Genomic DNA, 24,801 nt, shown 5'->3' on the forward strand with positions numbered 1-24,801 from the left:
ACTTGCCCTGTTTCCATACCTCATAAGGGGTAGCAGATGGGGCTTAAATTCCAGTCTGTCTGTTTGCAAAGCTGATAGTCCTTCTTTTACACCCTGTCAACAAGCATTGAGCTTCTGTGTTTTGTAGGTTATCAACAGCGGCGAGGAAAAAAATCCCTGTGATGCTGTTTTAGAAATGCAGATTCTAAATTGAATCTATGTCTAGTGGAGAAGCTGTTACTACAGAATAATTGCCTTTCTAAGTTAACTGACCTGTGATTAATTCAGAATCTCTCACCTTTCCTATTGGATCATATAAGAAATATGTACTAATCGAAATATCTCATGCTTCTTATTGCTAAGCCTATAAAGCATTTTAACATAGTGCTATGCTTTCTCACCTTTCTCTCTTGTTTCGTGACTGGTGTTGACTTGAAATGACTTTCATTCTGTTGACTGTTCAGTTTGTGATAAAGCTCACATTAATATCAGTAGGTACATTCACATCAGCTCATTCAAAAATGGCCTTTGCTGTTTGGATATTCTTAGGAGCATGTGCTGCCACTTGGAAATTTTCCCATAAAGGAAATGACAGGCTGTAGACAACAAGAGTTACTTTAATCATACAGCCCATTTCATCATTAGAGTGAAAGGTTGAATTTAGTATAAATAATTTTAAAAGTTCTTTAATTAGCTTGGTATTTCAGCAGTATTTAGTTGTGGAAGAGCCTCAAAGTGTCAAGTTTGGCAAACTGAAATCCTGGAGTAGTGAAGATTATCTGGCTCATGGTAGCCTTTGTCATTATTTTTTTCGTTTACTGAAGTATAGTTGATTTACAATATTGTGTTAGTTTCAGGTATACAGCAAAGTGATTCAGATACATATATATATATTCAGTCATATGTATGTATATATATATAAAACTTTCTTTTCCAGATTCTTTTTCATTATAGATTATTACAAGATATTGAATATAGTTCCTGTGCTATACGGTAAATCCTTGTTGTTTATTTTATATAGAGTGGTGTGTATTGGCCTTTGTCGTTATTTAAAGCAAGCCCGGATAAATCAAATTCTTGTAAATAATGAGAAAAATCAACCCCGCCTTCTAGGCTGACAGGTACTCTGTACGAAATTAACACACAGTGAGACCCTATTGGTTTTGTTTAATTTCACATGAGTAGGCAGTTGGGCGATAATCCCGGTAAGGTACAGCAGGGTCGAAGTGACCAGGAAACAAGTCCTTTCTGGATTAAGCCTCATTACTAAGACTCAGGTTTAAAAAATGCACATGAATCTTCAGTCTGTAGCTGAGAGTCAGTGTTGGTACTGAACGATGCCCTGCCCAACAAATGCGTATATGATGTTCCTACTTGAGATACTGCATTTTGCAGATTTTACTGAAAAAGGTGAAGCTGGTGGTTTTACATGAAAGTTTTTGCTGGGATTTTCTTGTATCTTGGCCAAGTCCAGTTGAGAGACAGACACAAGAATTAGGTAAATAGAGAGATCAAAATATCAGCTTCGTTGGTGATGAAGGCCAAGTTGAAAGATGTGGCTTAGGGGTGCAGTCACCATGGGCCTCCTTACACTGAGCCCCAGAAAGAGACAGATGACCCCACCCAGAAAGAGGCAGCCCTGGATGACTGCTGGCCCCCATCTGTCTAGCCCTAGCCTAGGCACGTGGCTGACAGCAGACACCAGAGCCCTAGCACCCTGAAAGGGGCAGATCCCAACGGAGAAGCAGGACAGGACTGGCTGGGCAAGGCCAAAGTCATCAACTGGCTGTGTCACTCCCCTACCCGGAGTAGCAGTAAGTGAAGGGCTGGGGGATACCTAGGGACCTGATTTGGATGGAGGTCCCTCTGCATGAAAATATGTGGGTGAGGAAAATATGTATCACCCAAAGTAGTTATCTTCAGTTCTCCATGTATTCAGACCTAAACAGTTTGAGTCATTCCAAACACATCAGGGGGGCAATCCCAAAGCATAGATATCAACCTAAGACCTTGTGTGTCGAGCAATGTCCTCAAGGTAACTTCCTGTGATGGATGGAAGAAATTCGGTGGTCCGTTCAAGGATGTCCACAGAGGAAGGAATAGACCACTCTTAATTCACCCACCAAAGATGGCCCTGGGTCCATTCTAGTGACTTTTCTCTTACTCCTTCTGCGAGTTGGCTTGTTTAGTCCAGACCAGGTCATGTCCAGAGGGCCATGCCACCTTACGGGTCCCCATATCCTTTATGAAGGATTTTGATTTCTGCTTCAAGAAAACTGATAACAGGAAAGTCATCTGAAGCAGGCTAAATGTCGGACACATTTCACTTCCTTTGATTGTATTATTCTTTCTGGGATTCACATCTAATTCATATTCATATGCTAATGATTTATCATAATTATAATCAAGTCAACCAGAAGACATACAACAATAATAAAAATTAGTCTGGCATTTTGATTATGCACTTGTATGGGGTTTTGCAGTTGGTAGAAATTTCCCAGAAGACCAAGCCCAAGAGTGGAATTATTAATTAATGAATGTATACATTCAATCAAATTTTTTTTTGAATTTTGTTTTATTTATTTTTTTATACAGCAGGTTCTTATTAGTTATCTATTTTATACATATTAGTGTATATATGTCAATCTCAATCTCCCAGTTCATCCCACCACCACCCCCACCCTGCCACTTTCCCCCCTTGGTGTCCATATGTTTGTTCTCTACATCTGTGTCTCTATTTCTGCCCTGCAAACCGGTTCATCTGTACCATTTTTCTAGGTTCCACATATATGTGTTAATATACGATATTTGTTTTTCTCTTTCTGACTTACTTCACTCTGTATGACAGTCTCTAGACCCATCCATGTCTCTACAAATGACCCAATTTCCTTCCCTTTTATGGCTGAGTAATATTCCACTGTATATATGTGCCACATCTTCTTTTTTATTTTTTATTTTTTTAAAATTATTATTTTATTTATTTATTTATTTATTTATTTATTTATTTATTTATTTATTTTAGGCTGTGTTGGGTCTTCGTTTTTGTGTGAGGGCTTTCTCCAGTTGCAGCAAGCGGGGGCCACTCTTCATCGCGGTGCGCGGGCCTCTCACTATCGCGGGCTCTCTTGTTGTGGGGCAGAGGCTCCAGACGCACAGGCTCAGTAGTTGTGGCTCACAGGCCTAGTTGCTCCGTGGCATGTGGGATCTTCCCAGACCAGGGCTCGAACCCATGTCCCCTGCGTTGGCAGGCAGATTCTCAACCACTGCGCCACCAGGGAAGCCCTGCCACATCTTCTTTATCCATTCGTCTGTCAATGGGCATTTAGGTTGCTTCCATGAGCTGGCTATTGTAAATAGTGCTGCAATGAACATTGGGGTGCATGTGTCTTTTTGAATTATGGTTTTCTCTGGGTATATGCCCAGTAGTGGGATTGCTGGGTCATATGTAATTCTATTTTTAGTTTTTTAAGGAACCTCCATACTGTTCTCCATAGTGGCTGTATCAATTTACATTCCCACCAACAGTGCAAGAGGGTTCCCTTTTCTCCACACCCTCTCCAGCATTTGTTGTTTGTAGAGTTTCTGATGATGCCCATTCTAACTGGTGTGAGGTGATACGTCATTGTAGTTTTGATTTGCATCTCTCTAATAATTCGTGATGTTGAGCAGCTTTTCATGTGCTTCTTGGCCATCTGTATGTCTTCTTTGGAGAAATGTCTATTTAGGTCTTCTGCCCATTTTTGGATTGGGTTGTTTGTTTTTTTAATATTGAGCTGCGTGAGCTGTTTACATATTTTGGAGATTAATCCTTTGTCTGTTGATTCACTTGCAAATATTTTCTCCCATTCTGAGGGTTGTCTTTTTGTCTTGTTTGTAGTTTCCTTTGCTGTGCAAAAGCTTTTAAGTTTCATTAGGTCGTGTTTGTTTATTTTTGTTTTTATTTCCATTACTCTAGGGGGTGGATCAAAAAAGATTTTGCTGTGAATCATGTCAAAGGGTGTTCTTCCTATGTTTTCTTCTAAGAGTTTTGTAGTGTACTGTCTTACATTTAGGTCTCTAATTCATTTTGAGTTTATTTTTGTGTATGGTGTTAGAGAGTGTTCTAATTTCATTCTTTTACATGTAGCTGTCCAGTTTTCCCAGCACCACTTATTGAAGGGACTGTCTTTTCTCCATTGTATATCCTTGCCTCCTTTGTCATAGATTAGTTGACCATAGGTGCGTGGGTTTATCTCTGGGCTTTCTATCCTGTTCCATTGATCTATATTTCTGTTTTTGTGCCAGTACCATGTTGTCTTGATTACTGTAGCTTTGTAGTATAGTCTAAAGTCAGGGAGTCTGATTCCTCCAGCTCCATTTTTATCCCTCAAGACCACTTTGGCTATTTGGGGTCTTCTGAGTCTCCATACAAATTTTAAGATTTTTTGTTCTAGTTCTGTAAAAAATGCCACTGGTAATTTGATAGGGATTGCATTGAATCTGTAGATTGCTTTGGGTAGTATAGTCATTTTCACAATGTTGATTCTTCCAATCCAAGAACATGGTATATCTCTCCATCTGTTTGTGTCATCTTTGATTTCTTTCATCAGTGTCTTATAGTTTTCTGAGTACAGGTCTTTTACCTCCTTAGGTAGGTTTATTCCTAGGTATTTTATTCTTTTTGTTGCAGTGGTGAATGGGATTGTTTCCTTAATTTCTCTTTCTGTTCTTTTGTTGTTAGTGTATAGGAATGTAAGAGATTTCTGTGCATTAATTTTGTATCCTGCAACTTTACCAGATTCATTGATTAGCTCTAGTAGTTTTCTGGTGGCATCTTTAGGATTCTCTATGTATAGTATCATGTCATCTGCAAGCAGTGACAGTTTTACTTCTTTTCCAATTTGTATTCCTTTTATTTCTTTTTCTCCTCTGATTGCCATGGCTATGACTTCCAAAACTATGTTGAATAATAGTGGTGAGAGTGGACATCCTTGTCTTTTTCCTGATCTTAGAGGAAATGCCTTCAGATTTTCACCATTGAGAATGATATTTGCTGTGGGTTTGTTGTATATGGCCTTTATTATGTTGAGGTAGGTTCCCTCTATGCCCACTTTCTGGAGAGTGTTTATCATAAATGCATGTTGAATTTTGTCAAACGCTTTTTCTGCATCTATTGAGATGATCAAATGGTTTTTATTCTTCAATTTGTTAATATGGTGTCTCACATTGATTGATTTGCATATATTGAAGAATCCTTGCATCCCTGGGATAAATACCACTTTATCATGGTGTATGATCCTTTTAATGTGTTGTTGTATTCTGTTTGCTAGTCTTTTGTTAAGGATTTTTGCACCTGTATTCATCAGGGATATTGGTCTGTAATTTTCTTTTTTTGTAGTATCTTTGTCTGGTTTTGGTATCAGTGTGATGGTGGCCTCATAGAATGAGTTTGGGAGTGTTCCTTCCTCTGCAATTTTTTGGAAGAGTTTGAGAAGGATGGGTGTTAGCTCTTCTCTAAATGTTTGATAGAATTCACCTGTGAAGCCATTTGGTCCTGGACTTTGTTTGTTGGAAGATTTTTAATCATAGTTTCAATTTCATTACTTGTGATTGGTCTGTTCATGTTTTCTATTTCTTCCTGGTTCAGTCTTGGAAGGTTATACCTTTCTAAGAATTTGTCCATTTCTTCCAGGTTGTCCATTTTATTGGCATAGAGTTGTCTGTAGTAGTCTCTTAGGATGCTTTGTACTTCTGTGGTGTCCATTGTAACTTCTCCTTTTTCTTTTCTTCTCCATTTTTTTTTTTATTAAGTCCTCTCCTGCTTTTTCTTGATGGGTCTGGCTAAAGGTTTATCAATTTTGCTTATCTTCTCAAAGAATCAGCTTTTAGTTTTATTGATCTTTGCTATTGTTTTCTTTGTTTCTATTTCATTTATTTCTGCTTTGATCTTTATGATTTCTTTCCTTCTACTAACTTTGGGTTTTGTTTGTTCTTCTTTCTCTAGTTCCTTTAGGTGTAAGGTTAGATTGTTTACTTGAGATTTTTCTTGTTTCTTGAGGTAGGCTTGTATTGCTATAAACTTCCCTCTTAGAACAGCTTTTGATGCATCCCATAGGTTTTGGATTGTCATGTTTTTATTGTAATTTGTCTCTAGGTATTTTTTGATTTCCTCTTTGATTTCTTCAGTGATCTGTTGGTTATTTAGTAGCATATTGTTTAGCCTCCATGTGTTTGTGTTTTTACGTTTTTTTCTGTAATTGATTTCTAATCTCATAGCGTTGTGGTCGGAAAATATGCTTGTTATGATTTCAATTTTCTTAAATTTACCAAGGCTTGATTTGTGACCCAAGATGTGATCTATTCTGGAGAATGTTCTGTGCGCACTTGAGAAGAAAGTGTAGTCTGCTGTTTTTGGATGGAATGTCTTATAAAATATCAATTAAATCTATCTGGTCTATGATGTCATTTAAAGCTTCTGTTTCCTTATTTATTTTCATTTTGGATGATCTGTCCATTGGTGTAAGTGATGTGTTAAAGTCCCCCACTATTATTGTGTTACTGTCAATTTCCTCTTTTATAGCTGTTAGCAGTTGCCTTATTTATTGACGTGCTCCTATGTTGGGTGCATATATATTTATAATTGTTATATCTTCTTCTTGGATTGATCCCTTGATCATTATGTAGTGTCCTTCCTTGTCTCTTGTAACATTCTTTATTTTAAAGTCTATTTTATCTTATATGAGTATTGCTATTCCAGCTTTCTTTTGATTTCCATTTGCATGGAATATCTTTTTCCATCCCCCCACTTTCAGTCTGTATGTGTCCCTAGGTCTGAAGTGGGTCTCTTGTAGACAGCATATATATGGGTCTTATTTTTGTATCCATTCAGCAAGCCTGTGTCTTTTGGTTGGAGCATTTTATCCATTCACGTTTAAGGTAATTATCGATATGTATGTTCCTATTACCATTTTTTTAATTGTTATGGGTTTGTTTTTGTAGGTCCTTTTCTTCTCTTGTGTTTCCCACTTAGAAAAGTTCCTTTAGCATTTGTTTTAGAGCTGGTTTGGTGGTGCTGAATTCTCTTAGCTTTTGCTTGTCTGTAAAGCTTTTGATTTCTCCATCAAATCTGAATGAGATCCTTGCCATGTAGAGTAATCTTGGTTGTAGGTTCTTCACATTCATCACTTTAGATATATCATGCCACTCCCTTCTGGCCTGTAGAGTTTCTGCTGAGAAATCAGCTGTTAACCTTATGGGAGTTCCCTTGTATGTTATTTGTCATTTTTCCCTTGCTGCTTCCAATAAGTTTTCTTTGTCTTTAATTTTTGTCAATTTGATTACTATGTGTCTCAGCATGTTTCTCCTTGGGTTTATCCTGCCTGGGACTCTCTGCACTTCCTGGACTTGGGTGGCTATTTCCTTTCCGATGTTAGGGAAGTTTTCGACTATAATCTCTTCAAATATTTTCTCGGGTCCTTTCTCTCTCTTCCTTCTGAGACCTCTATAATGTGAATGTTGTTGCGTTTAACGTTGTCCCAGAGGTCTCTTAGGCTGTCTTCATTTCTTTTCATTCTTTTTTCTTTATTCTATTCTGCAGCAGTGCATTCCACCATTCTGTCTTCCAGGTCACTTATCCATTCTTCTACCTCAGTTATTCTGCTATTGATTCCTTCTAGTGTATTTTTCATTTCAGTTATTGTATTGTTCATCTCTTTGTTTGTTCTTTAATTCTTCTAGGTGTTTGTTCTTTAATTCTTCTAGGTCTTTGTTAAACATTTCTTGCATCTTTTCGACCTTTGCCTCCATTCTTTTTCTGAGGTCCTGGATCATCTTCACTATCATTATTTTCAATTCTTTTTCTGGAAGGTTGCCTACCTCCACTTCATTTAGTTGTTTTTATGGGGTTTTATCTTGTTCCTTCATCTGGTACAAAGTCCTCTGCCTTTTCATTTTGTCTGTCTTTCCGTGAATGTGGTTTTCCTTCCATAGGCTGCAGAATTGTAGTTCTTCTTGCTTCTGCTGTCTGCCCTCTGTTGGATGATGCTATCTAAGAAGCTTGTGCAAGATGCCTAATGGGAGGGACTGGTGGTGGGTAGAGCTGGGTGTTGCTCTGGTGGGCAGAGCTCAGTAAAACTTTAATCCGCTTGTCTGCTTGTCTGGGTGGGGCTGGGTTCCCTCCCTGTTGGTTGTTTGGCCTCAGGCGACCTAGCACTGGAGTCTACCTGCTCATTGGTGGGGCTAACGGTGGACTCTGGGAGGGCTCACGCCAAGGAGTACTTCCCAGAACTTCTGCTGCCAGTGTCCGTGTCCCCACCGTGAACTACAGCTGCCCCCTTCCCTCCACGGGAGACCCTCCTACACTAGCAGGTAGGTCTGGTTCAGTCTCCTATGGGGTCACTGCTCCTTCCCCTGGGTCCTGATGCACACACTGTTTTGTGTGTGCCCTCCAAGAGTGGAGTCTCTGTTTTCCCCAGTCCCGCCAAAGTCCTGCAGTCAAATCCCACTAGCCCTCAAAGTCTGACTGTCTAGGAATTCCTCCTCCCATTGCTGGACCCCCAGGTTGGGAAGCCTGACATGGGACTCAGAACCTTCACTCCAGTGGGTGGACTTCTGTGGTATATGTGTTCTCCAGTTTTTGAGTCATCCACCCAGCAGTTATGGGATTTGATTTTATTGTGATTGTGCCCCTCCTACCATCTCATTGTGGCTTCTCCTTTGTTTTTGGTTGTGGGGTATCTTTTTTGGTGAGTTCCAGTGTCTTCCTGTCGATGACTGTTCAGCAGTTAGTTGTGATTCCAGTGCTCTCGCGAGAGGGAGTGAGTGCACGTCCTTCTACTCTGCCATCTTGAACCAATCTCCAATCAAATATTAATTGAGCAACCTCCCAGGGTAATTGTGGGTGACCTCACTGATCATGTGGACAAAGAGCCCCCAAACCTGACCTCATGGTTTCTCATCCTCTTCAAGAGACCCTGTATTCTTCCCCACTGGGACCAGGCCCTCCTCCCCTAGCAGTGCTCTCATGGTTATTCTGCTGTACCTACTCCCCACCTTCTCAGGAACTTGACCCTTCAGAGTCTCCCAGTCTATCAGCCAACCAAGGTATCATTCATTCATTCATTCATTTCAAACACTTGGATTTGTTTAGTTGTTATTTATTGAGCACATACTGTATGCCTGGTATTGGAACAGGCATTTCAGAAAGAATAGTATACACAACAGGGAGTGCTTGTCCTCAGAGAGAACACAGAAATTGAAAAAAATTCATGTTGAGTGATTACAATACAATGTATTGTATAGTTTCAAACCAGAAAGGGTGTTCTGAAGAAAGTTAGCATGGATACACAGGGCTTGAGCCAAGGGAGCCTGACCTGGTGTGAAAGGCCTTTCAAGGGAGGGCTTCTCAGGGGAAGTGGCGTGGGAGCCATGTCTGAATGATGGGTGGGGTTCAAGGGTGAGGGCTGGGGTTGTTTGGTGCAAAGTTCCTGAGATGTGAGGTAAGCATGGCTACTGAGGAGTTGAAAGATGGCAATGAGGGCGGATACTGTGGGTGGAAACTGGAGGACTTTTGAGGGTTTTGTTCTTGTTCAGGTGTAGTGGGAAGTCACTGCAGGGTTTGAGGCAGGGTGAGGTGTGATCCAAGTGTATTCAGTTAAGGTCACACTGGCTGCAGTGGAGGGTTAGGATCCGAGGAGGTGAGAGTACGTGGGTGGGGAGGGGGGATGAGGTAGGCGCCCCTGCAGCATCTCTGGGTCCCATCAGTTTGCTCTGTATCCATATTCACCTTCCCCTTCTTCCTTTTCATTTTGAAGGAAAAGATATCTCACCCTGTCTGTGCTGCTTACCCCCATCTGTGCCCCAGAATTTTGGGACCTAGACCCCTCCCTTCCTGTCATTTCTGGCTGGACCCCTTTCCTCTGCCTGAACAAAGGCTGCCAGCGTAATGAGAGGGCTCTTCCCCTCCTGCTGTCAGCCCCTCCTCCTCTCTCCATCAAACCCACCGTGACTTGTGTTTTCCTGCCGTTTTCATTTATTTCCTCGTCACCCTCAGATGTCCTTTGAACTAGGGCCTCCGACACTATTTTTCCCAGGAAACTGCAGCCTTGAGGTCACCTCCTAAAGTCCAAATCCAAGAGCTTTTCTTTTTTCTTTTTTTTTTAAAATTGAACTATAGCTGAGTGACAGTATTGTGTTAGTGTCAGGTGTACAGAAAAGTGATTCAGTTATATATACACACACACACACACACACACACATCTTCTTTATCCATTCATCTGTTGATGGGCACTTGGGTTGCTTTCATGTCTTGGCTACTGTAAGTAGTGCTACCATGAACATTGGGGTGCATATATCTTTTTGAATTAAGAGTTTTTGTCTTTTCTGGATATATGCAAGGGCCGTTTTTAGTCCACATCTTCACCCTTCCAGCCTGACCTGAGGCTTCCCTCTCCATCCAGCTGAAACTCTCTGTAGTTTCAGGCCCTCATTTCCAAATGTTGCCAGGAAAACCCACCACCATCTTGAACTCAATCTAACCACAGCCAGACTTGTTTCCTTCTCCAGAAGGAGCTCTTCCTTGCCAAGCTCCCACCAAGCTTGCCAATGCCTGAATCCGTGGAATCCAGGGCTCTTCCTCTCCCCAAGCTCTTGAATCTTAAAAAGTGTCTTAAAATTAAACTTTACAGAAAAATCACAAAGGATAATATAGTGAATTCCTCATCTCTTTAGTCAGTCACCAAATTGTCTTGGCTTTTGTTCACACTGAAATTTCCTTCCTATAATCTAAGCCCTACGTCCACACTCGGATGATTTCTGTGGTCTTCTGTTGTCTTTTCCGCATTTATTCACTCATTCAACAACTGAGCACCTACCATGTGTTACACACACACACACACACACACACACACACACACACACACTCATCCCTAGTCAATGAGTCTCTCAGCTTTTTTTTTAAAATTAATTTTTATTGGAGTATAGTTGATTTACAATGTTGTGTTGGTTTCTGCTATACAGCAAAGTGAATCAGTTATATATATACATAAATCCACTCTTTTTTAGATTCTATTCCCATATAGATCATTATAGAGTACTGAGTAGAGTTCCCTGTGCTATACAGTAGGTTCTTATTAGTTATCTATTTTTATGTATAGTAGTGTGTATATGCCAATCCCAATTTATCTGTCCTGCCCCCCTTTCCCCCTTGGTAACCCTAATTTTGTTTTCTACATCTATGACTCTATTTCTGTTTTGTAAATAGGTTCATTTGTACCATTATTTCTTAGATTCCACATATAAGCGATATCATATGATATCTGTCTTTCTCTGTCTGACTTCACTCAGTATGACAATCTCTAGGTCCATCCATGTTGCTGCAAATGACATTATTTTGTTCCTTTTTTATGGCTGAGTAATATTCCATCATATATATATATATATACCACATCTTCTTTATCCATTCTTCCATTGATGGACATTTAGGTTGCTTCCATGTCCTGGCTATTGTAAATAGTGCTGCAATTAACATTGGGGTGCATGTATCTTTTTGAAGTATGGTTTTCTCTGGATATATGCCCAGCAGTGTGATGCCTGGATCATATGGTAGCTCTATTTTTAGTTTTTTAAGAAACTTCCATGCCGTTCTCCATAGTGGCTGTACCAATTTACATTCCCAACAACAATGTAGGAGAGTTCGTCTCTCAGCTTTTTGATAGGGACTTGTTGATATATGTGCCCTTGTAGAGCCAGTACTTTATTCTCATTGTGTCAAGGGCTCACTATTCCAATTTAGAAATTAGATGCTGTGGGTACAGGCGCTGTAGAAGAAGGAAGGAGATTTGGAACATTCCTATAGGTGGTCTTTAAAAAATGGAATAAAATATTCCTCACCAAAAGAGAGTTTATGCTCCTTGTGCCTGAAATCAGTTGGCTGACAACTCTGCTCTTTAAATCTTGCAGCTCAAAGAAATTCACGAAAGTTCTCACCTATTAACCGTTATTAAAATAGAAGAAGCTGGGGATGAAATTGTGAGCAATGCTATCTCCTATGCATTGTACAAAGGTGAGTAATATTAGCTCCTGTAGAAGTTTCAGCTTTGTGTTGCTTTCTGTGGCTTTTAATGGCTTCCATTTATTTTTTAAAACAGCTTTACAGAAATATAATCTTGCACTTAATTTTGATTATCATATATTAGAAGTTGGAATAACTAGTATTGACCTGCTGAGTTAAATCTCCTTGGTTGTATATATTTAACAGAACAAGAATTTTTATGTCATCAAAATATCAGTTAAATATGATCACAGTACTTTCCAAAGAGCTGTCTCTAACAGTGGTTTAGAATCTTTATCTGAGTCTCAGACACTTTGAGAATATGATAAAAGCTATAGACCTTTGTCGTAGGATTCCACATCTGTGTACACACGTACACACACACATAGATCATTTTGCGTCCAGTTTCAGGGGTTAACACATCTCCTATGCTTACGAATGAACCTGAGTTTTAAAATCCTCATGTGTGAACTTTGCTGTCTGAGAATCCCATCAAGGTGGAATTACTTGAAGTAAATAGACCCCTGGCAAAGACCACGTAGAGTTGAGCCATCTGATTAATATATTTAAGGCATGCAGAGCAGGGCAAGGCACAAGAGAAGTGCACTTTAAGCATTAGCTATTCATTAGAATCATTCTTGCTCTGCTTGTCAGAAATTTGGTTGTAAGGATATTTATTAAAATGGGACTATATCTGTAGAGATACATAGGTACAGAAATTATTAGCTCTGAAAAAGACAAGTGGAATATTGTTATAATAGAGCTCATTATGTCATAGATTTAGATAAAGTAAAAGTCAGATGTGGTCCTGGAAATGTGCCATTTATGGAATCTGAATCTATGGAAAAATATCAATATACCATAGTTACACTGTTAGGATATGAAATGGAAAGATATTATCACCTAAACTGATCCACATTACATACCTTGGGACATATAGAATATGGATAAGATTGAGTGAAAATAAACTGTCAGTGAAATGACAGCTCTGAGTGTCTGATTCTAAGAGAACATGCTTAGAATCTCCTTTGATAAATGGCTCTGATAATTGGCCATATGGAATGGTTCTGACTCTCTTGTTTCTGGGTGTTTGGTGAGTTGATTTTTTCCCCTGTCCTCTTACAGCCTTTAGCACCAATGAACAAGATAAGGACAACTGGAATGGGCAGCTGAAGCTTCTGCTGGAGTGGAACCAGCTGGACCTAGCCAGTGATGAGATTTTCACCAATGACCGCCGGTGGGAGGTACATAGGAGGCCCTCCTGGGTTATTCCAGTGACAGGTCTGGTCCATTTCTGACAGGGTCTTTGCTCTTGAATATTGTAAAGGATTGTTCTGTCCTGGTACATCGGTGTTGCCAAGGCTCACTTTCCTCATCTGTAGTAGGGGATGATAACATTGACTTAGTAGGTTGCTTGCAAAGAGATAATAAAAACAAATACACTAATGTAAGGTAACATCAATCCACCATTACCATCCAAAGTTTATAGCTCTTCCGCCATGATGTGAGAGGCGATTCTCCATCGAGGTGTTGAGGTGCAGATTTCCTCCTGGGAGTTGATGGACAGAAATGTGGGGAAACTAAGTGCAGGATGATTGAAAGGGGTTTATCAGAAGTAACTCTACTAAAAATCCAGACAGCGGTACTCATTTTGTGCCCTGCCCCACCTTCTTAACCAAGTTCTCATAAGAGAATTGTTAACAGTGAGACGCATAAGAGAAAAATAGAACAAGTTGATTAAAGACATACAATGAATATCTTAGAGTTAGAAAATCAGGACTCCCCCAGGCAAACGAGTACCTCCAATATGGAAGTTCTATGTCCAGAAAATCTGTATTTTTTTCCAGTAGAATGACTTTTCTCACTTTGAATTTGATGAGAGTTGTAAGACTGCATTTTCCAGCAGCATCCTCATGGGTACCACTAAAGTGAGATCCGCCTTAGGAGCTCTGTTTTGTAGGAACAATTATAAACCATCACACTTGGATCTGCAAGGTGGAGGCTTCTTTGTTTTAAGCTCTTCAGTCACTGGTGGGCAGTGAAAACACTTTTAGGCCTATCGTTGTATAATCAAAGATGAAGACTTCATTTATCCTTACATGTGATCAATTTTACTAATAGAATCCAAATAAAGTCATGGCTTATGGGTTTTTAAATTATTCATTCCTTTAGCAAACATTATCTTTGGTTTTTGCAGTATAATGAACCCTATCTCACATGGCAAGCCTTTAGTTAGTTGAGGGAAAACAGAACTGTATGTAAATCTAGGTAATTGATTCAGAAATGAACCCCTGTGTGTGAAATGTTCTATTTAAGTGACATCAGATGGTACAAATAAACATAAACTCAGGCATGCATTGAATAGTACATTTAATTTTATTAACTCAGCTAAAGATAGTTGAGTGAAGGACATAATGGTTGAGAGTATGGACCCTGGAGCCAGCCCATCTGCATGACTTAACCTCTGCAAGTTACTTAACCTTCCTCAGTTTCCTTGTACAGTGGTGAATTGGGGTCAGTTCATACTGGTTTTAGCAAGAGCTGATTGCTAAAATTTTTAGGGATTTTTGAGTCGGTTGTTAAATACAGTCATTAAAAATCAAATACTATACTCTTAGAACTAAATAAATTTTATTAAAAATAGAAGCAATAAATAATCAAACTCGTCCCTTTCTAACTATTTTACTGCATTTACTCTGATCTATACTCTGGAGGTTATGTCTATTGTATCTGCATTGTGGAAACACCATGCTTGCTACTCTGTGTTGGGTCCCAATTGTGCATTCAATGATGTCACATGGTAGCCGAAGACTGGCCATGTTGGGAGCATTTACACTGTAGCAATGGTCAAATACCACAAATCAGGGCTTATTATTTTCTTCCAGAGTGTTGGTTGTAAAATATTTACCAGCACACCACTGCTCATCTGAAAACAGAGATGGTAATAATAGTGGTAGCTACCTCATTGGATTGTTATGATGATTAAATCAGATAATATTTCTAGAGTGCTTAGAACACTGGCACATATTAAGCCGTATATAAGTCTTTGTTTAAAAATAACTAAAAATCTTTGCATAACCTTTTGTAGTGCACAAAGCAGCTTCACCGTGCTAGTTCACTTGGCCGTCATGCCAGCCATCACAGGGATTATCTCATTTTGCTGGTTAATAAGCCAGGGCTCCATGGGTACCACAGGAGGGCCATTCTGATGGTTTTTTGAGGGCCTGCTCTGAACTTGAATCTCCCAAGGCATCTTGACCTGTGTTGTCTCATTTCATCCCCACAAGCACCTATTTTACAGACGAGCAAACTGAGGTTGAGACACAGTCTTGTTCGAGGTCGCACATAAGGTAATGGTAGAACCAAGCTTTGGGAACAAACGTGTGTCTGACTGCAAAGTTGTTCTCTTCCCCGTATGCCAGTGGTTCTCAGAGGGTGGTCCCTGGACCCGGGGCAGCATGAGAATAACCTGGGAACTTGTCAGCAGCGCAGATTATCGGGGCAGCCACCTCCTTGTGTCCCTATCCCACCTGGGGCCACCGCGTGGGGACTCAAGGGACCCTTGGCAGTTGCCTCTGCAGGCAATGTGTGATCCCAGAGAGACCAACATCAGACAGAAACAGAAACCGCTAATGCTGCCCCTGGCAGCGGATATTCCCCTGAACCAGGGCTCAGACAAGTAAAGTGAGGACAGTGGGCTGGGTGAGCAACAGTGAGGCTATCTGGGGGCCCAGGGCTACAGTGCCCAGGCTCCTGGAGCTGCCCCAGCTGGCTCCAACTGACGGTTCTCTGTGTCGTCAGAGCTTCTGGTATTTACTTGTGAATCTGGATTTTAATGCTGGCAATGTGGATTTTTATGAACTGTCTAATTTTTAATGTTGGCAACAGAATCAAATTGTAAGAAATAGTATGGAGGACAATCAGAACATATCTGAGAGCTGGTGTGGCCCGTGGACCACGGGTTTGTGTCTGAAGTACACATTAATTATCTTTATTAAGATTCTTAATAAGCTTCTATGGGATAAGGATTATCAGCAGCCCAGACAATAGAGGTAAAGATAAATAATAACCAGGTATCACTGTCAAGTGTTCCAGTGACTCATGGTTATATAACATGACCAGGCCTTTGCCTCATGGCATGGGAAGGGCAGTGGGGCGACCCCCTGGCACAGAAGGAAGAGTTGGCTGGTGGTTGGCTCACAACTGGTGTCCAGTGTAGACCTCAGAGAAATGGTGCGAGCTGTACCATGAGCCCACTGCCCCCTAATGGAGCGAGTGCTTCCTTTATGCCGGACACTGGGATCAATTCTTGATCAACATCATCCCTTTTTTTAATGTAATTTTTTTTTTAGAATTTTATTTGATGTGGACCATTTTTAAAGTCTTTATTGAATTTGTTACAATATTGCTTCTGTTTTATGTTTTGGTCTTTTGGCCATGAGGCATGTGGGATCATATCTCCACAACCAGGGATCAAACACGCACCCCCTGTATTGGAAGGCAAAGTCTTAACCACTGGGCCACCAGAGAAGTCCCTCAACATCATCCTTACGTGGGTGTCATTATCTCCACTTTACAATAGCAAGAGACCAATTCCCATCCAAGCTCACATCTGGCTGATTTCAAAGATTCCACCTCGCTGCTTCCCCCATCTCGATGTTTGAGCTGTAATCTAATATTGTGTTACAACTGAAAAGATAAGTTTTATTTACCTCATGGTTGAAAATTTGATGTGGCTGAGAAAGAAGGTGCCTTGTTTTCTTGATTGGATTTAGGCTGTGCGTTCTCTCTCTGCTCTTTCTCCTCAGTCTGCTGACCTTCAGGAAGTCATGTTTATGGCTCTCATAAAGGACAGACCCAAGTTTGTCCGCCTCTTTCTGGAGAATGGCTTGAACCTGCAGAAGTTCCTCACCAATGACGTCCTCACCGAGCTCTTCTCCAATCACTTCAGCACCCTGGTGTATCGGAACCTGCAGATTGCCAAGAATTCCTATAATGACACCCTCCTCACGTTCGTCTGGAAACTGGTTGCTAACTTCCGAAGAGGCTTCCGGAAGGAAGACAGGAATAGCAGGGATGAGATAGACATAGAGCTCCATGTGTGTACTGTCACAGTTGTCTGCTTGAATTCTTTGCTCTCTTGAGTCTTCCCTCAAAAAATCTCTCTACTTCCATCTTTCCTACTCCCTACCTCATTGCTATCATGTAGTTAACATGTTGGGGTTGTTATTTTTTCCTACTGTCTTTATTTAAGCTAGCAAGTCCTAGCGAGGTAAAAAGTGGTGCATTTTCTTGCTTTATTCTTTGTGCTATCTTTACAACTAGTTATTGCAGTCTTTCCTAATTGCAAAGCTTGGTGTGACACACTTTCTGAAGGCATCTAGCAGGGAACGGGGACAAATGACTGGCTGCCTGATCATGTCTTAGCCTTTTGGACATGATCTGCCTAAAATAGTTCTCTGCTACCTATGCAAAGAACTGGAGAACTGCCGAGTTTCCTTTTGTGAATAAAAGGGGCAGTGAATCTTTGTAAAGAGATAATCTAGGTTTCCATTTGAGAAGGTGTTGTGGATGTACCACTTATATTCTCTCAAGATTTCCTATTTTAAGGACAGGCAGGCCCAGTTTCTAGCACCTGCAACTCTTTACTGAAGGTCTGCTCTGGTCAGAGCCCAGTGACTGCCAGAAGTTGGTGTATAAATACCTCAGCAACCCCCCTGCTCAGAGGAGATAATTCTGAGACCTGTGTCCTACACTGGCTCCAAGGGTTGCCTAGTGGGATTAATCTCTGGTTATTTACCATGACAACTTGTTGGTCCTTTCTTTTCCAATCTCATTTCCTCAATTTCCTAGTGGTTTTCCTGGAATCATGTCCAAAATCAACTACTTGTCTCAAATGCTTGATTGTTTCTGGGAAAACTCAAACTAGGTCATTATCTTTTATAGTTTTAGAATTTTATTATGTATGTGTTGCAAAAATCTAAATGAGCTAGGTGTTTGAAGGAATTGGAAATGTTTAAAAAGCTGTTTGATGCTATTTATGTTAAAACTCTCCACAGTATCCATAACTGTGCCAGAAACATTTTGGATCTTGGTAAAACCTGTAGGGAAGATTAAAAGGAATATATACATAGAGTTGTTTTCTATCTGAAAAGGTTCCCTTGGAAGATATTGGAGCATGAATAGGAGCTGGGATTCTTAGTTGATGTATTCGGAATTGTAACTTTGAATAACACTCCAAAGAAATAACTTTAGTTTTACGTTGTGATAATTGAACTTCAACTATTGGAAAGTTAGAATTCAGTTAGAACGATTTTTCTAGATGAGAAAGAGATTTCTATGATGAGAAGGAACTGCTTTCTCTTCAGCCTGTCAGAAGTCATTCAGTTTTTAAATTGCTGTCAGCCCATTTTTTCACCCTTTATACCTTTCCATCTACTTGTACGTTGTCTTTTATGATAGATCAAAGATTCTGTTGAAACTCACATCACTGTTCTGTGAAAATGGATTCAGACACCAAGTTACAGAGCCCTCCAAACATGGGGCACTCTCCTAGGGCATCCTGACCCTGTTTTCATTCTTATACTAGTGTGTCTGCCAAAATGATTCTCCATCTGCATGTGCTGACCCCCTGCTCTAATCCCTCCCAGGACGTGTCTCCTATTACTCGGCACCCCCTGCAGGCACTCTTCATCTGGGCCATTCTTCAGAACAAGAAGGAACTTTCCAAAGTCATTTGGGAGCAGGTAAATGTCCAAGTCTGCGGCAGATGTATGCTTGGTTGTGATTGCTCTGACCCTTTCAAACCTCACATACCTAATCTAAAACGTCCTCAGTAAAATGGAATATTTGATGTCGGTGGATATGGTTGTGCCTGTTTCCATGTGAACAGGGGTGTGTTTGGGAGGGGAGGTCCTTGGAAAGTTCTGGGCTTGGTGGGTAATCCAGGAGGCACCTGCTTCTTAGGTTTGTGTGGATGTGTGATTGTCTGCCAAGTGGAGGAGGTTTTAAAGTTTAATTTAAAATTAATTTCTAACTTTCTTGCATTATAGGTAGGAAGTAGGGCCTGTACAAAGCCTGCTTTGGGAAATGTTTGAGATTTTTCATTGTGATTCCACACATAATGATTTTTATAAATGATTTATGAACAGTTGAAAAGAAGCTGCATTCTCTGTTTTTAGAGCCTAAGATTAGGTATTGAATATTGATTGACACACACACTCTCACTAACTACAGTTGTCAGTCTTCGTGTCCTTGACCACTTTCCCCCTCTGAGCTGTTACAGCATGATGGTGGGTCATCAGGCTTCCCATTGCCACGTCTAACTATCAACTTCTCCTGCATTTATCTTTTTTTTTAATTGGAGTATAATTGCTTTAAAATGTTGTGTTAGTTTCTGCTGTACAATGAAGTGAATCAGCTTTATGCATACCTATATCCCCTCCCTCTTAGACCTCCCTCCCCCCCCTTCCCCCCCCCCCCCATCTAGGTCATCACAGAGCACTGAGCTGAGCTCCTTGTGCTATACAGCAGGTTCCCACTAGCTATCTGTTTTACACATGGTAGTGTATTTATGTCAAACCTAATCTCCCAGTTTGTCCCACCCTCCCGTCCCACCCGTGTCCACATGTCTGTTCTCTACGTCTGTGTCCCTATTCCTGCCCTGCAAATGGGTTCATCTGTACCATTTTTTCTAGATTCCACATATATGCATATACAATATTTGTTTTTTTCTTTCTGGCTTATATCACTCTGTATGACCGACTCTATAGGTCCATCCACATCTCTACAAGTGACCCAGTTTCGTTCCTTTTTATGGCTGAGTAATATTCCATTGTATATATGTACCACATCTTCTTTATCCATTCATCTATCATTGGACATTTAGGTTGTTTCCGTGTCCTGGCTATTGTAAATAGTGCTGCAATGAACATTGGGGTACATGTGTCCTTTTGAATTATGGTTTTCTCAGGGTATATGCCCAGTAGTGAGATTTCTGTGTCATATGGAAGTTCTATTTTTAGTCTGTTAAGGCATCTCCATACTGTTCTCCATAGTGGCTGTATCAATTTACATTCCCACCAACCGTGCAAAAGGGTTCCCTTTTCTCCACGCCCTCTCCAGCATTTATGATTTGTAGATTTTTTGGTGATGGCCATTCTGACTGGTGTGAGGTGATACCTCGTTGTAGTCTTGATTTGCATTTTTCTAATAATTAGTGATGCATTTATCTTGATATTTTCTTTTTGTATGTTAATTCCATGTTCAAGACTGTAAGTATATTCAGGTTCAAGACTCCTGGTGCACATGGCAAATTTTACTGGGAATCATTATGAACAGTTCAGATTTTTACCTTTTCCTGCTTTTGCCATCAATCTGTGCTTGTCTGACTTTGATGTTGACTCGACTGCAAGGGATTACGAATTAACTGTGACATTCTCACCCCTCTGGAAGACCAGGGGCTGTACTCTGGCAGCCCTGGGAGCCAGCAAGCTTCTGAAGACTCTGGCCAAGGTGAAGAATGACATCAATGCTGCAGGGGAGTCTGAGGAGTTGGCAAACGAGTACGAGACCCGAGCAGTGGGTAAGCCTCTGGGAATGGGAGCCGTGGCCGGCACAGCCACGCTAGGTGGCATTTACTGACTTTTCCAAGAATGAAGGTGGTAAAATATAGGCTCTCTCATCCCACAGCTGCCCAGGGCCACACCCAGGCCAGGTCTAAGTAACTCAGCACCATAGGAAATCCTCGGGGTGTTTTGTTTGGGGGATGCTATTCAGAAACCTTGACACGTGTGAGGTTTTACCTGACGTGCAAGCTAACAGGTTAGCCTGCCAGCTTCCTATACATATACTGACCGACGACCCCAGGCCCCTGGGTTAGGGACACAGATGGTTTATTACTAACGGCAAAGGCGGCAGCCAGAGCAGCATCTTGGGTTGGTCCCTGTGCCTCGATTCCCCACGAGGTCACGTGAATAAGGGCTGGTGTTGCTGGTCCCACATCTCCCCAGACTTAGGAGGCTCAGAGCTTCTATAACACAAGGCAACAGGCGAGCTGCCCAGCTCCCCTCAGGGCGATGTTTCTCATCACCTGGAGCGGAAGAGGGCAGAGGCCCCGCTGAGTGTGACGCTCCTGAGACATCTGTCCTCTGTTCGCTGTTCACCTGCCCTTGAACACAGCTTGCTGTTGCCCCTGCTCAGTGGGCCCGGACCAGTTGCCTCGCAGCAACAGAGAATTTTAGGCCGGCTCAGTTTTCTTCTTTCCACTGGGGAGTTTTAAGTTTGCAAGGTGGCATGTTGCAAAATGCAGGCATGTTTGTCTGTTGTCTGATCTCATGAAGAAATGTTCATGCATTTAGCCTCTCTGTGTTGGGAAAAAGGTGTCTGATTAGTTCTTCTACTATATTAAAAATTTCAAGGTATTACGTTGTTTTTGGATTGACTTCAGCTAGGCAATGGCTCCGAGCATTTCGACTTTTAAAAGATTTTCTCTGAGGAGCTGCACACCAATCTGTTTGTCATAAGGTCTCAAAATATAAGCACACCCTCAATGCAGTAGGCCAGCGTTGTTGTTTTTTTTTTAAGTTTTTTTTTTTAATTTTTATTTATTTTATTTTTGGCTGCGTTGGGTCTTTGTTGCTACGTGCGGGCTTTTCTCTGGTTGCGGCGAGCGGGGGCTACTCTTTGTTGCGGTGTGCGGGCTTCTCATTGTGGTGGCTTCTCTTGTTGTGGAGCACGGGCTCTAGGCACACGGGCTTCCGTAGTTGTGGCACATGGGCTCAGTAGTTGTGGCTCACGGGCTCTAGGCGCGCAGGCTCAGTAATTGTGGCACACGGGCTTAGTTGCTCTGTGGCATGTGAGATCTTCCTGGACCAGGGCTCAAATCCGTGTCCCCCGCATTGGCAGGCGGATTCTTAACCACTGCGCCACCAGGGAAGCCCTGGGCCAGTGTTTTTTATTACGTCATTTTGGCTTTTTTTTTTTGCACTGTGCCTTAACTGCAAAGAACCTCACCAAGAAGGCACAGAAGTTAAATGAGATGGAGGGGGGCTCAGGGTCTGGATCCCCTCCCCAGTGGCTGAACCCCACCAAAGAGGGCATTCCCCACGTTCACTGCAGCTCAATTCAGTGGGCATTTCTGGACACCCGCTGCCAGGGGGCGCTGTGCTGTGTGCGCGGTGCCCAAAGAAGGTCCCTTTGTTCAGTGGAGAATCATACTGTACTGGTGTTCTCTTTGCCTTTTATAATCCAGGGTGCTCGCAGCCAGGCTTTCGTGGAAGTCAGGGCGTGGCTGGTGGGCCCGGGGGCGGGAAAGTTCTGTGTATTGGCGAGCCCTGCCTCCCGTTTCCCTCTCTCTGGGGACACTGTCACTTAGAGCTGTTCACGGAGTGTTACAGCAGCGACGAGGACTTGGCGGAACAGCTCCTGGTCTATTGCTGTGAAGCCTGGGGCGGAAGCAGCTGTTTGGAGCTGGCGGTGGAGGCCACGGACCAGCATTTCATCGCTCAGCCCGGGGTCCAGGTAAACAACATGCAGTCACCAAACATCATGCCCAGAAATGGGCCTTTCCATCAGCTGGGTCTCTGGACCCAGTGTATCTCTAACTAGGTGTAGGGATGGGCCAGGTTACATGAACTCTCTGAGCCTTAGTTTCCTTATCTGTAAAATGGGCATAATAGGGGGTAAAGGAAGGGTTGCTGTGAGGATTCAATGAGATAATATGTGAGTGGGGCCAGCCCTTTATGGTAGCTGTTACTGTTAGAACTATTACTAGTAGTAATGGCAGCAGAGAAACTAGTATGAAGTGGGTTCAGCCAGTGTAGACGTTTTCTGCCCCAAGTTACATTAACAGCAGTTTGCACCTGGTATCTCAGGTTTCGGAAGGGAGATTTTTTCCACCCATCATCCCAGCTGGAGGGGTCTGGTGTGAAGGGGAGGAAGATGGGGAAGAGATGGATGGACTGACACTTGTCTGCATAGCCCTTGTACACGCGATCACGCTTCATCTTCACAGCACGTGTGCAGGTCGACATCATCCCATTTTACTGAGGAGGACTCAGGAGCTCAGAGAGGTTCTGGAATGTTCCCCAGGTTGCTGCTAGGAAGTGGCAGGGCTGGGATTTGATCCCATGATGATTGCCTGCCTTATGGACTTTCCATCATACCATGCAGCCAATAACTGGCACAGTGTTTACAAAAGAATCCGTTTGCTATTGCAGCCAAGTGTATTCAGTGAGTGTGGCCATGGATGACAAGGGACACACAGGGGGCCTTGCTGTTGTTCTGGTTTAGCCTCTGCATCGTAGTGGGCTGGAGGGAGGCCAGTGCTGGGGTCAGGGTTGCCTGGGAGACCCGGCCGGCTGCCACGGCTGCCTTGCTCTGCTCATGGCTCTGCTCACAGCTTCTTAGCCCCCAGACCCCTTCTTGCCGGTGTCCCAGAGCTTTGGGCCCTGGGGAGGTTGACTCACACTCCCGTCCAAGTTCACCAGGCCTGGCGGTTTCCACCAGATGCCGGTTCAGCGATGTTTATGGAAAGTCTCCCTGCCCGGCCCGCGGGACCAGGGAGCGTGGTTGCTCTGGGCAGGCTGACGTGTGGGGTCAGATGTCACTGGTGGCCATGGAACCCGAGCTAGCGCGGGAGATTTCTGTGACTGAGGGCCTCGTGGTGCCGCTCGGCGATGGCCTGGTGGGCTCATCACCCCGGCAGGATCGGGACAGGGAGGAAGACTGGACCTTACTTGTCTCGGTGTGCCCCACAGAAGCGGACCGCCACACAAGGATTTGACTGCAAGTGGTTTATGCTGGACTTGAGTCCAGGAGGTGCATGAGGGGAGTGGAGGCCGAGAGGCCGGGGAGAGAAGGGAAGGAAGCAGACACAAGTGTGCTAAGGAGAAGTTGCCTTCTGGGGGCTCCTGGGAGCTTCGTGCCACCTGCCCCAGTGTTGCCCATCTGAGCATCTACCCACCAACTGCAGTTTGCGGTTCCCTGGGGGCTGCCCCTCAAGAGCCAAGTACACTCCCGGCCCCAGAAGCCCAGGCAGAGCGGGGCAGGGCTCTCGGGTGAAGCCGTCCACTCCTGGAGGGATGCACCGGGGTATGGATGGGGCACCCGGGTCCCAGCCCTACAGACCATGCTGGGAAGGCCTCAGGTCCCCCCCTGCTCTACCACGGAGACACACCGGTCCCTTCTGATTGACATGATATTTTTGTTCTTGTGGAGTTTTTTTTTGGCCGTGCTGTGCGGCTTGCGGGATCCTAGTTCCCTGACCAGGGATTGAACCCAGGCCCTTGGTAGTGAAAGTGCGGAGTCCTAACCACCGGATCACCAGGAAATACCCAATACGATCTTTTCTGAGAGCCGCGGGGTCCTTCCGTGTGACCCAGCATATGCCCACCCCTTCTGTGTTGACTTTCGGTGCCGCTGTCAGAAACAGAGCGAGTTTCTAATTCCTGCCTTCGTGGGAGGCCCTGTTCCACCTTTCAGGGGCTGATACGGTCTGGGGAAAGCTTTTCCATGCCTTTTTAGCTCAGATGGGTGTTGAGACACCAGTGGTCTCTCTCTTGCCGACTTCCTTTCAGTTTCCTGACAGGTGTCACCTGTCTGCCTCAAGAAATGAATCCTTGGGGCCCCGCAGGTAGCACTGGATGTCGTGTGAATTTGTGATCTTTCAGGGAAAAGGAGCTACAGAGGTGCTTGTTTAAACTTACACAGTAAGAATTAGAGTTGGTTAAAATTCATAGGTTTAGTGAATTTGGACTCATACACCTCTGTTTTAAAGTTCACAGAACGCAACG

General features: G+C 42.8%; 1 protein-coding gene across 1 annotated transcript in view; it reads left to right on the forward strand.

Moving 5' to 3' along the window:
* Positions 1–24,801, forward strand: part of TRPM8 (transient receptor potential cation channel subfamily M member 8) — an 89,367-nt gene that overhangs the window by 25,186 nt on the left and 39,380 nt on the right. Inside the window, exons 9-14 of the mRNA XM_057551308.1 lie at positions 11,917–12,019; positions 13,133–13,251; positions 16,816–17,106; positions 18,658–18,753; positions 20,462–20,591; positions 22,383–22,528. Coding sequence (XP_057407291.1) covers positions 11,917–12,019; positions 13,133–13,251; positions 16,816–17,106; positions 18,658–18,753; positions 20,462–20,591; positions 22,383–22,528 — 885 coding nt within the window. The remainder of the gene's footprint in view (positions 1–11,916; positions 12,020–13,132; positions 13,252–16,815; positions 17,107–18,657; positions 18,754–20,461; positions 20,592–22,382; positions 22,529–24,801) is intronic.

This window comes from Balaenoptera acutorostrata, chromosome 8 (assembly GCF_949987535.1).
Source record: "Balaenoptera acutorostrata chromosome 8, mBalAcu1.1, whole genome shotgun sequence".
Taxonomy (NCBI): Eukaryota; Metazoa; Chordata; class Mammalia; order Artiodactyla; family Balaenopteridae; genus Balaenoptera; species Balaenoptera acutorostrata.